Genomic DNA, 13249 nt, shown 5'->3' with positions numbered 1-13249 from the left:
AAAAGCATTTGCTATCATTTGTGTAAAGAAAATAACTTTCTAGATAAAAGTAACAACATAAAAATGTAATATACAAGAGTAAGTACTGAAAGAAACAGCTAAAGTACTGAAGATAGTTACTTCTTAGGTACAGGACCCAGGGGGGTGGGGGGGACTGCTGTTTCCATTGTAAGTCTTTAAGTACTATTTGATTTTTTAAAATTGTTTATGCACTATTTTGATTAAAGTAACAGTAATTTAAAAAAATACAGATACTACAGAAGGCTAGATAATTTGAACCAACCCTCCAATTAAAGAAAACTAAAAACAAGCTCAACAAAATAAAGAAATATTTCCTAAAAGCAAATATTTCCTAAGAAGATTATGAGCATTTACCTGGCTAAGATTCAGGAGATTAAAACTGGGAGAAATTAGAAAACGGCTTGGGCACCATCTACCCTAGAGACAATTTGCTGATACAGAAGAATTGGCCAAGAGGCAAGCTAAGCAGACAAAAGCAAAATAAGGGCTGGGACCCCAAAAAGCTGCACTGTAGGAGTAATTAAGAAACAGAAGTAAACCTGGCTCTAGCATGGTCTTCAGCCACCTGAGTGATCCAGAAAATCTAAAGGCTTAAATTAAAGTTGGGCTTAGCAGAAACAAATGGTATCTTCTCATCTTAGGCCTCAAATTATTCAACAAATAAGTTTTTAAGCATAATGTCTATTATACATTCGAAGATAGTCAGGCACACAAAGGAATAATATAACAGATACAGACCCACACAGACTCCCAATGCTATCTTCTCAGACACAGATTATATAACAACTATATTTTCAAGCATAAGACAAGATGGAAAAGTATAGCAACAAACGAATCAAATAACGCAAGTTTAAAAAAAAAATTAAAATTCTAGAACTAAAAAATAAACAAAATTGGAACTCAATGAATAGATTTAACAGCAGATTACACATAGAGAATAAATGAACTGGAAGATAAGTCAGAAGTTTCCAGAATGAAGCAGAGAAGAAAAGGACAGTACACACAGAAGAGAGGATAAGAGACACAGCATACAATGAAAAGGTCAAACATACATTTAACTGGTGTTCCAGGAGAGCAAAAAGAGAATGGGGCAGAAGCAATGTTTGAAGAAATAATGGCTGAGATTTTCCAGAACTGATGAAAACATTAATCCAGGGAATCAAGAATTTCTTGCAATCTTATTCAGGGTAAATAAAAGAAATCCACACCTAGAAACATCATCATGAAACTGCAGAAAACTAGAAACAAAGAAAAAAAATCTTAAAAGCGGCCAGAAAAAAGAGAGAAAGAAAAAAAAGCCTTTAAAAGTGTAATATGGGCTTCCCTGGTGGTGCAGTGGGTAAGAGTCCGCCTGCCGATGCAGGGGACACGGGTTCGTGCCCCGGTCCGGGAAGATCCCACATGCAGCAGAGCGGCTGGGCCCGTGAGCCATGGCCGCTAAGCCTGCACGTCCGGAGCCTGTGCTCCGCAACGGGAGAGGCCACAACAGTGAGAGGCCCGCGTACCGTAAAAAAAAAAAAATGTAATACTTAGACTGACTTCTCAATAGTAACAGAAGCCAGAAAACAGTGGGATGATATTCTCAATGGGTAAAAAACAAAAATAAAATTAAAAGAGCGGCCAACCTAGATTTCTATACCATGTGAAAATTTCCTTCACAAATGAAGATGAAATAAAAACATTTTCTGAAAAACAAAAACAGAACTTAGACATCAAGAGACCTATACTGCAGGCAGAGGAAAGGTTAGAAATACAAGAAGGGAAAAAAGGAGCAAATAAAATGGAAATACGCTCTCCGGAAGAAAGTGATTCATGGATTTCAATGTGTTAGTTATTACTTGTTTAATCTTTCTTTAGTACTCTAAGGGCAAATTCTTTTACCTGATATTAACATCCTATTTGTCTCTAGACTCTGTACACTGTACTTAAAAGGCACACCTGCAAGCAGTTCATTTCAGATTCATGTCTCTATCTAAAAATCTTATATCCAAATTGCCAGAGACTATTTTAGCCAGATTTACTAACATTTCCTTATCATCCTGACTCCTGCTTATCTAACCACCTCTTATTATTACTGAACAAGCAGATGAACAGTAAGTAATAAAAATAATTTATACTGAGTATATAAAGTATTCTTCAGTTATGCTGGTGTGAAATTAGTTTATTATTACCTGCTATTATTAACTCCTCTCTTTCCTTTTGTAGCTTTTACCCGTAGAATTCATATTTAGAATGTAAGCTACAAGTTAGACTGCCTGAGTTAAAGTCCAGACTCCAATCTTTATCAGTTTTATGTCACTGGTAGCATATTTAACCTCTTTATGCTTCAGTTTCCACATCATTAGGACAGCAGTAAAAATTGTTATTTTTCACACAGGGTTACTTCAAGAATTAAGATTTAAGGAAATATACATGGAAAAGCACTCAGCATAGTATCTGTCACATAATAAGCATTCGATATATGTTAAAAACAATTTTTTTCAGGAAAAAAGGACACAGAATCTACATTTTAAAAGCTATGAATTTTAGAAATTATATATTTTATAATTATTTCTAATAATTTTATAGTAATAACTAATTACCTAAAATATAGAAATGCTTACTTGACTAAATCTATTCTGTTATTGATGGCAGCCCAATGGAGGAGTGTAACATTTTCTTTGTCTGGTTGCCGTACATCATAACCTGCTTCCACCAATTCTCGGCAGCGTTCATATATTCCATATCTTGAAAAGAAAGAAAACGTGATTGTTACCACTATTTGACAAGAAATTTAAAGCTGAAAATAGCATTTCCAGAAGAAACTAATGCTCCATTTTGAAACCTGGAAATTAAAATGGCTTTCTCAATATAAAATGTTACTTTAAAGATATCAACATTCCAACAGTTTTTATTACTAACCCATTTTATAATTAAAAATTTTTCATCTATAAGAATGTAATAACTCATGAAGTGGAAGAGAAAAGGATAACGTAAATAAAATGTCTATCAGTTATTTATTTTTCTTAATATCACCACTTATTCTACAAAACACTTAAGGCAGCTTATAAAAATACATACAGCTATGTTAAAAAATATTAAATCATAAAGAAGCAGTAACAAAGAGTTTATCAATGATTTAGAACAGCATTGAGAAAAGGATGTCTTACAACCTCAGGATTCTTTATTTACAAATTTAGCCTCAAAATTCGTAAGGCAAATAAGAAAGGAAGTGTAGGGGTGGGAGCAGGGCAGGTGCAGGAGTCCTGTGCGTTCAAGCCAATGAGACCATAAGAGAAAGTCTACTGGGAGAATTCGAGGAAAGACGTTCACACTTAATAAAGGAGAAAGGTGCACGCAAATAGCTTGACCTTTACCTCCCTTTCTGTTTTTGGTCATTCTGTGGCAGCATATATATTTTTTAAAACTTTGTATTATGGAAATTTTCAAGCATAAGCAAAAATAAAAAGAACAGTATGACAAACCACCAAGAATCCATCATGGAGCCTCAAAAACCATCAACTTCATCCTAAACAAAATACTGGATCCTTGGAAATACGAGACACAAAAACAAATTAAATGAGCTTTGACTGTATTTGTAATTTCTTAAAGTGGTCTCCAAAATGGGGAGGTATACCACAGGGTGAGGTTGGGGGAAAGGTGGCCTAATAAAGGAACATTAGAAGCCAATATTAAAACTATATTCGTGTCTTAGCTAATAGAGAAAGAAATTAAGCTGCACTAATATTTTTTTTTTTTTTTTTTTTTTTTTTTTTTTTTTTAACATCTTTATTGGAGTATAATTGCTTTACAATGGTATGTTAGTTTCAGCTTCACAACAAAATGAATCAGTTATATATATACATATATTCCCATATCTCTTCCCGCTTGCGTCTCCCTCCCTCCCACCCTCCCTATCCCACCCCTCCAGGCGGTCACAAAGCACCGAGCTGATCTCCCTGTGCTATGCGGCTGCTTCCCACTAGCTATCTACCTTACGTTTGGTAGTGTATATATGTCCATGCCTCTTTATCGCTTTGTCACCGTTTACCCTTCCCCCTCCCCATAGCCTCAAGTCCATTCTCTAGTAAGTCTGTGTCTTTATTCCTGTTTCACCCCTAGGTTTTTCATGACATTTTTTTTTTTAAATTCCATATATATGTGTTAGCATACGGTATTTGTCTCTCTCTTTCTGACTTACTTCACTCTGTATGACAGACTCTAGGTCTATCCACCTCATTACAAATAGCTCAATTTCGTCTCTTTTTATGGCTGAGTAATATTCCATTGTATATATGTGCCACATCTTCTTTATCCATTCATCCGATGATGGACACTTAGGTTGTTTCCATCTCTGGGCTATTGTAAATAGAGCTGCAATGAACATTTTGGTACATGACTCTTTTTGAATTATGGTTTTCTCAGGGTATATGCCCAGTAGTGGGATTGCTGGGTCATATGGTAGTTCTATTTGTAGCTTTTTAAGGAACCTCCATACTGTTCTCCACAGTGGCTGTATCAATTTACATTCCCACCAACAGTGTAAGAGGGTTCCCTTTTCTCCACACCCTCTCCAGCATTTATTGTTTCTAGATTTTTTAATGATGGCCATTCTGACTGGTGTGAGATGATATCTCATTGTAGTTTTGATTTGCATTTCTCTCATGATTAGTGATGTTGAGCATTCTTTCATGTGTTTGTTGGCACTCTGTATATCTTCTTTGGAGAAATGTCTATTTAGGTCTTCTGCCCATTTTTGGATTGGGTTGTTTGTTTTTTTGTTATTAAGCTGCATGAGCTGCTTATAAATTTTGGAGATCAATCCTTTGTCAGTTGCTTCATTTGCAAATATTTTCTCCCATTCTGAGGGTTGTCTTTTGGTCTTCTTTATGGTTTCCTTTGCTGCGCAAAAGCTTTTAAGTTTCATTAGGTCCCATTTGTTTACTCTTGTTTTTATTTCCATTTCTCTAGGAGGTGGGTCAAAAAGGACCTTGCTGTGATTTATGTCATAGAGTGTTCTGCCTATGTTTTCCTCTAAGAGTTTGATAGTTTCTGGCCTTACATTTAGGTCTTTAATCCATTTTGAGCTTATTTTTGTGTACGGTGTTAGGGAGTGATCTAATTTCATACTTTTACATGTAGTTGTCCAGTTTTCCCAGCACCACTTATTGAATAGGCTGTCCTTTCTCCACTGTACATTTCTGCCTCCTTTGTCAAAGATAAGGTGACCATATGTGCGTGGGTTTATCTCTGGGCTTTCTATCCTGTTCCATTGATCTATCTTTCTGTTTTTGTGCCAGTACCATACCGTCTTGATAACTGTAGCTTTGTAGTATAGTCTGAAGTCTGGGAGCCTGATTCCTCCAGTTCCTTCTTTCGTTCTCAAGATTGCTTTGGCTATTCGGGGTCTTTTGTGTTTCCATACAAATTGCAAAATTTTTTGTTCTAGTTCTGTGAAAAATGCCAGTGGTAGTTTGATAGGGATTGCATTGAATCTATAGATTGCTTTCGGTAGTAGAGTCATTTTCACAATGTTGATTCTTCCGATCCAAGAACATGGTATATCTCTCCATCTATTTGTATCATCTTTAATTTCTTTCATCAGTGTCTTATAATTTTCTGCATACAGATCTTTTGTCTCCTTAGGTAGGTTTATGCACTAATATTTAATACAGCCTTCAATGCTGCCCTACAATGGCTCTGTACTACATGTGTACACGTACACACACACACACACACACACACACACACACACACACACACACACACACACACACACACGCACAAGGTAAATCAACCTAAGGGAAGAACAAGAGTTCCACAATTCACAGGAGATGACAGAAGTTCCTTCAGCTCTTTGTTCTTTGTCAGAAAATTGTTTACATGTGCCCAGTTAAGTGAACTAGGCATATTACCTTAAAGAGCAGAATTTACCTCACACTTTGAATGAGACAAGTGATGATAAAAATCTTTTTAACTATACTGAGAATCGCTGGTTACTTTCCTAACATTTAAAAGTGAGTATGTATTTTCCTTTTAACAAAAAAGACAAGTGTTTCAAATCTGCTGGCTTTTTTGGGGAGCGGGGCACAGGTAGCGATGGCAAAGAACTGTGACTGGTATGCTATCAACCATATACAGTTGACCCTTGGACACCATGGGGGTTATGGGCGCCAACCCTCCCGCAGTCAAAAAGCCACATATAACTTTACGGCTGGCCCTCCATATCTGCAGTTCCGCCTCTGTGGGTTAGACAACTGCAGACTGTTTAATACTGTAGTATGTATTTGTTGAAAAAAATTCGCATTTAAGTGTATCCAAGCTGTTCAAACTTGTGCTGTTCAGTGGTCCACTGTATTCTTAAGAAAGGTAAAGATAGTCTGTTCCCCTTCAAGGCAAAGAGGGTATTTCAGACACAGTGAGAAACTTAACTACTTTCATTTCAGAAAAACACCTACTATAAAGAGAATATTTTTTTAAAATTGTATGTTTGGGGCTTCCATGGTGGCGTAGTGGTTGAGAGTCCGCCTGCCGATGCAGGGGACACGGGTTCGTGCCCCGGTCCGGGAAGATCCCACATGCCGCGGAGCAGCTGGGCCTGTGAGCCATGGCCGCTGAGCCTGCGCGTCCAGAGCCTGTGCTCTGCAACGGGAGAATGTTTCTATCATTATACAATATAGTTTCTGAAAGATCTTATACAACAACTGTAAAAACATTCTTATGTGGGCACACTAAAAAATTCTGAAACAATTTTCTAACGTGTGAACCCATTTGCTGTAATTACAAAAATGTCAAAACCTGATTAGTTTGCAAGAACTATCATCAGAAAATGTACATTTACAAGGTAAAGTTTAGTAAAATCTTTACTTAGTGAATAGTACTGAAAAGTAATTACTGTAACTTAATAAATGCAGCATATGTTGTAATTCTTCCATTAGGGAATCATGTATCTTTGTGAGATTTATCTTTTTTTCAGCCAAAAAATCATGAAAACAAAGTATCTAAATAAAATAAATTTAGGATCAGATTTCCATACCACTGTAACATAAAATATTAAACTATCTAAAATAATAATGAGGAAGCATATTTAATTATACTACTCTTACTGTAAATAAGGTTAATTAATGAAAGACATTAAAGTAAGACCTAAAGAAATATATACCCTAATTTCCCCCAAAATTATCTGCAAATTTAATGAAATTCTAATTAAAACCCCAAATGAATATCTCATGAATGTCCCAAGTAGAACCCTAAAATTCATTTGTGAGAGTAAAAGACCAAGAATAGCTGAGACAATTTTGAAGACTAAGAAATAATTAAAACAATGTGGTACTATACAAGATTAAATGGAAGAAAAAAGAGTATTTAGAAATGGACCGCAGAGTGACATCACCATCATGGTGGAAGAAGACATTCATCGTTTTGTGCCCCCTCCAACAATAATAATTCAGCCTCTATCCATGGACCTCTGTGGGCACTATGGGATCCAGCACCATTGGCCAAGAGAGCTGGGAGAGTCTCACCCACCCATGCATTGGGTACCAGGCATAGAGACCTATTCCTAGCTGTGGACCCTGCAGTGGCCCACGAACTGGCTCCAGCCCCTCTCAGCCACCATCTGGTAGCCCCAGTCACCACTGTCTTTCACAGTCACCACAGATGACAGAGCCTTTCTGGAAGTGCAGGTTTCCAGAGAAGGTCCAGCACATTGTTACAGGAAAAAAATATGAGGTTGGATACACTGAAGAGGAGTACTTAATCATGAGCTGCATGACTAGGGGCGGGAAGGGGCTGGGAGAGTGGCAGATGGGACACTTGGAGGACATTAAAGGGACACAGGTCTCACTAACTTCTTTGCAGACTCCATCAAAATACATAAAGAACTTTTACAAACTAATTATAGAAAGACAAAAGAACTCAAAATAGGTATATTTAAAATGGTTAATTCACACAGGAAGAAACCCAAATGGCCAATAAACATAGAAAATATATTCAATATCATTTGTAATCAGAGAAAGGCCTATCAAAAGAGAGAAAAACCATTTCACAGCTCTCAAACTGACAATGACTAGTAAGTGTGACAAAACTAGAACTGAGCAAAAATGCAGTGGAAAAAGAACTCATTTCCTGCAGATGGGGGTATAAATTGGCACAGCCACTTTGGAAAACCATTTGGCAAGAACTGGTAAAGCTGAAAAAGAACACACTGAACAAGCCAGAAGTTCCACTTGAGTTGTCTACCCTAGAAGAACTTTTGTTTATGTGCACAGGGGAACAGGTAGTGAGACATTCACTGATGCGATGCTTGAAATAATGAAATAGTAGAAACGATTTAAAGTATACCTCGATAAGGAATGATAGAATACTACAAAGCAGTTAAACAGGACAGATTAGGTCCTTATTTACCAACACTGATAAATCACAAAAGCTATATAGTTTTTTTGTTTGTTTTTAAAAAGCAAACTGCAAAAGGATATGTAGTGTAGAATACAACTTATGTAAATTTTAAGCATACATTATAATAGCATATTTTGTTTACAGATGTTTGTAGACATGTACAAGAATGTTCATGAGAATGATTCACAGCAATTTCAAGAGAGGTTTCCTCGAGGAGATAAGGAAAAGAGCATGCTGAGCAACCTGCAGCAATTACAGCAAACTGTTAGCATCTGCTTAATCTGACAGTTATATTCTTCTCTATACTTATCTGTAGGATTAAAATGTTTTAAAATTTAAATAAATGTTTTAAAAGGTAGAAATTATAGACAGCACACATACTTTTCAAGAAAAAGTGTAATTAGAAGGGTATTTGAGGCATAAAGAAAAGTGGTTGTTTTTTTTCTTAACATGAAAGATGCTGCAGTGTATTTGCTGATGGAAATCATGCATTAGGGTGAGACACATTAATGACAAAGGAGAGAAAGAATATATTAATAGGAGCAAAGTCTCAAAAGGAAAAACGAATGTAGAGCAGTATAATTTGTTTGCTAAATACAGTTGGGACAATGTGCTTTGATTTTTGACTACATACAACATTTAGGAAAGTAGGGTGACAGTGGACTAAGGACTTCCAAAAATTTGCCTCTCCACAAAAGTAATGAAAAAACTGGCAGTATCAATGTTTTCAGAACTCTGGAAAAGTTAACAAAAGGCTTTCAGCAATCCAAGGGATCTTTAGTCAAGAAAAACAGCTGAATTTCAGGAAGAACAGAGGACTGTGGTGTTTTAAAATACCACAGTCCCATCCTCTGCTCCCCAGCAGCCTTGAAAAATAAGTTGTATTCCTGGTACTGATAGCAGAGTGAGCAGAATAGGAATGGAGTTCCTTCAAAGCCTCATTCTCAAAGAGGAGTCATTATTTCACCTATATGATGGTTCCCTGGAAGAGTCTACTTGAAAGGCTTATCTATTAGACCTCACCCAAACTCATTAAAACCTCCTTTCTGGGATGTTTGTCAAATGTTTTAACGTAACAGTTGTTTGAGAGGATGGAAAGCAGTTGGGACAAACAACAGACAAATCAAAAAGGTTAAGCAAAAGCTGAGGAATGAGATATCCACAGGGGCTTGAAAAGCTCAGACATATTCTTGGGAAGCTAGAAGGCCATGCACATGTTCAACAAAGACTGGAGAAGGCCCTAAGCTCTCACTTCTGATTGACCTTGAGGTTCTTTGCAAGCAGAAAGTGAAGGCTAAGGCAGAGCTGTAAGCTGCCTGGCTGAGTGCTGAGTGTCTCAACTTGCACTTGCACGAAGAGTTCCTCGACAAAGATCAAGACTTACTGGTTCTAGGGGTTTAAGAAGTCTCTGACCACTAACTAACCAAGTAGAGACTTCACTGGGCACACATGACAAAGATACAGACTTTACAAAATTAGTTCAGAAATGTTACAAACAACAACAAACCCTGGAGAACCTGATACCCAGAACTGCCATGTTACATTATTTGAACAGTCCAGTTTTCAACAAAAAATTACAAGACATACAGAAGAGCAAAAAAGTATAACCCATGGGGAGCAGGGGGGAGCAATTAATAGAAACTGTCCCTGAAGAATCCCAGACATTGGACTTACTACACAAAGACTTTAAATCAGCTATTTTAAATCTGTACAAAGAACTAAAGGAAAGTATGAAAACAATGTCTCACCAAGTACAGAATTATCAAATAGAGAATATCAAAAAGAGAAAGAAATGTATATTTCCCTTAAAATACAGATGTCAAAGAAGAAAACAACTGCAACAAAAAACTTACTGTGTAGCCTTAACTATGTCCCACGTGCTGTAATCATCAATATGAGTTTTCCGTCCAAGGGGTTCACCATATCCATGGCTATAATGGCTTTGAGGTTTGATTTCCTGTTGAAGAAAAAAAATTACATAGAGATAAGAATTGAGAAATGAAGTATGAAAATATTTCAGTATTTTACTATTGCTTTTGTGCTGTTTGAAGAATGTTTGTTATTTAAAAGATTAAGTTTAACCTTATGCTGAAGTCTGTACTCTTTGGAGAAAAAGCATGTTCAAACAGATCTACCCCTTACACACAGTCTCACAACAGAAAAGCTACAAAACTGTAAATCAGTGACAAATCAGTAACTGAAATTCATCTTTAGCTCCACAGAACTCTACTTCTTCATCAAATCAACTCTCATTCTCTCAGACCAATTTTTCTACTATTCCAGCATAACCCCCTAGCTCTAACACTCTACTTCAAAACTTTCATCACATGCCAAATAAAGACTAAGGTCCTAAAAAAGGAACCCAGGTATATTATTCTATTATTCTCAGATATCACCTTTTCTTATACTCCTTCATGCTGAGGGCTTGTTAAGGCATCTACTATTAGGTGAATAAAGAACAATAGGGCATTCTAATAAAATGTAAATCTGCTTGAGTAGTTCTAAAAATGTCAACACCTTAAAGAAACTAATGTTTATATAAAAATTTAATTAAACAGCTTTATAGAATATTACATCCATTTAAAACTTATATGCTATGTGCAATTTTCTATTTAAAATACAAAATTTGTTATGCATAGTCAGCTTCCTCAATATAGCACTAATATACAATTACTTCTTTTATATGAAAACAGAAAAATTGAGCATGTTTGGTTCTACTACCATCCGTTCAAATTTCTATGATTCTGATATTTTTCTCTTAACAGGCACACACACATAAATGAAAGGATAAGGCATAACAAGATATTTGGAGAGAATTAAATCCTTACAACAATTCATTCTCTCTTGGCCACTGATATTTAATAATACAAATTTATGGTATTTCATTGGAGAAAAAAGTCTATTATCTTTAGCTCACTCTAGCCATTTAATCTATGTGGAAAATTCCAAAACTGATTGGTTTGAACCATACATTTAGAAGACTATCAACAATATTACTGAATATTTTCAACAATAGGGAATTTAAAAGTTTCACAAAAGCAAATTCAGCTTAGCATATAACCTTTCCTTATGAAAATGCCACCACCAATATTAAAATACCACCGTAATAATCATAAATCCACACTTGCAGAAGAAAGAAAATAGACATCAGTCTTAAGCCGAGATTCACAACATATTACACATACTGCATATAATTTACTAAGTGATTTTATTGAGAGATTGTTCTTGGACTCCATTAAAATAGAACTGGTTGGGCTTCCCTGGTGGCACAGTGGTTGAGAGTCCGCCTAACGATGTAGGGGACACGGGTTCGTGCCCCGGTCCGGGAGGATCCCACATGCCGCGGGGCGGCTGGGCCCATGAGCCATGGCCGCTGAGCCTGTGCTCCGCAGAGGGAGAGGCCACAGCAGTGAGAGGCCCGCGTACCGCAAAAAAAAAAAAAAAAAAAAAAAATAGAACTGGTTAAATATGAACACAAGCAGGTATAGTATATTGGGTGTATACAACACTCTGAATAATTGATGAAGCTAACCAATACATAAGACTTACCCAATTTAATTTTTTAAAACTGTTCTATTTAATTTCTCCACTGAACTCCAGTTCTCAACTTCTCTATGCTCTACATTCAGTGGAGCAAGTTAAAAGAAAGACATTTCTCAGATCAGTAGCACTTCCTTTTTTTCTAAATTTTTTCTGATATTATTCTCCCCTACCATAAGGAAAATAACCTTTTAAACTTTCAATTCTGACTTTTTCTATAGGTCCATAAGACATCTGAAGGAAAATAAAAACCTGGCCATAGTTTACAAGCAGAATGGAATAAAATGTCCAACAAAACATGTACTTAAAGTTTGCTATAAACAAAGTCCTCTACAATGTACTGGGACCCCAAGCCAGGACAGGATAAAGCTAGTGCAAAGTTTAAGAGAGTGCCAAAAAACTCAATAATCAAGATTTTTTAAATCTTTTAAAAATCAAAACAAAACAAATCCTAAACATAAAGATTTTAAATATAGACAGCACTAGTATTACTCGTTTTCCTTTTGTGTCAGGCTCCACCGTGGCTTGAAGCAGTACTGCAAACCAATATGCAAACACCAAATATGGTTTCTTGCCCTCAAGGCCTTTACAGTCCAAAATAGAAGGACAAAGTAGATAAGAAACATAAGTCAAAGATTAGAAGCAAGAGCTAAGTTAAAACTTAAATAAAGATAACATGAGGGCCAAAAAGTAATAATATAACTTTAAAAACTATTTCAATATGAAAATCTGCTAGGGCAAACTGCTATTATTTTTTACTAAGGACAAATAGGTTGCTTTTAGAGGCAAATAACAAATATTCATTAAATAAAAAAATAAATCTCTTTTTAAAGCTTACTACTGTAATGCTTTCATGTGATTTTAGTTTTATCCCCAGAGACCTGTTATTATATATAATGATTAAATTGTATTCTCAGTTTATCTACCGTCCATTTTGCCCCACTGACAGTGCCAAATGTGATCTTCCAATGTACTAGAAATCAGACTTTTTTTCCAGTAACATTTAAAAATTAAATGCATTTGTTTTATCACAATTATATGGTTTTTATTTGTTTACTTCTACTTTTTAGTAAGGGAAATATGATTTTTTTTAAAGATGGCTTTACATATATCCTTAGAGTAATTTTCAAGAGGTACAGTTATTCCCACTAAAAAGGTAGAGGAAATGGTGTTTAAGCAAATCTCCAACCTGTTGTACTATTTTTTTTTTAATTAATAACACGGGGCTTCCCTGGTAGCACAGTGGTTGAGAGCCCGCCTGCCGATGCAGGGGACACGGGTTCGTGTCCCAGTCCGGGAAGATCCCACATGC

At 36.1% G+C, this 13249-nt stretch overlaps 1 protein-coding gene across 1 annotated transcript in view; it reads right to left on the bottom strand.

The window, feature by feature from the left end:
* The window catches only part of ZDHHC17 (zDHHC palmitoyltransferase 17), a gene marked incomplete at its 5' end in the record, with an annotated part of 106847 nt that overhangs the window by 59519 nt on the left and 34079 nt on the right, over positions 1-13249 (bottom strand). Inside the window, 2 exons of the mRNA XM_082850633.1 lie at positions 2625-2747; positions 10251-10354. Coding sequence (XP_082706759.1) covers positions 2625-2747; positions 10251-10354 — 227 coding nt within the window. The remainder of the gene's footprint in view (positions 1-2624; positions 2748-10250; positions 10355-13249) is intronic.

Source organism: Leucopleurus acutus (genome assembly GCF_964270905.1).
Source record: "Leucopleurus acutus genome assembly, chromosome: 11".
NCBI lineage: Eukaryota > Metazoa > Chordata > Mammalia > Artiodactyla > Delphinidae > Leucopleurus > Leucopleurus acutus.
This window is presented reverse-complemented; position numbering and strand designations above follow the sequence as displayed.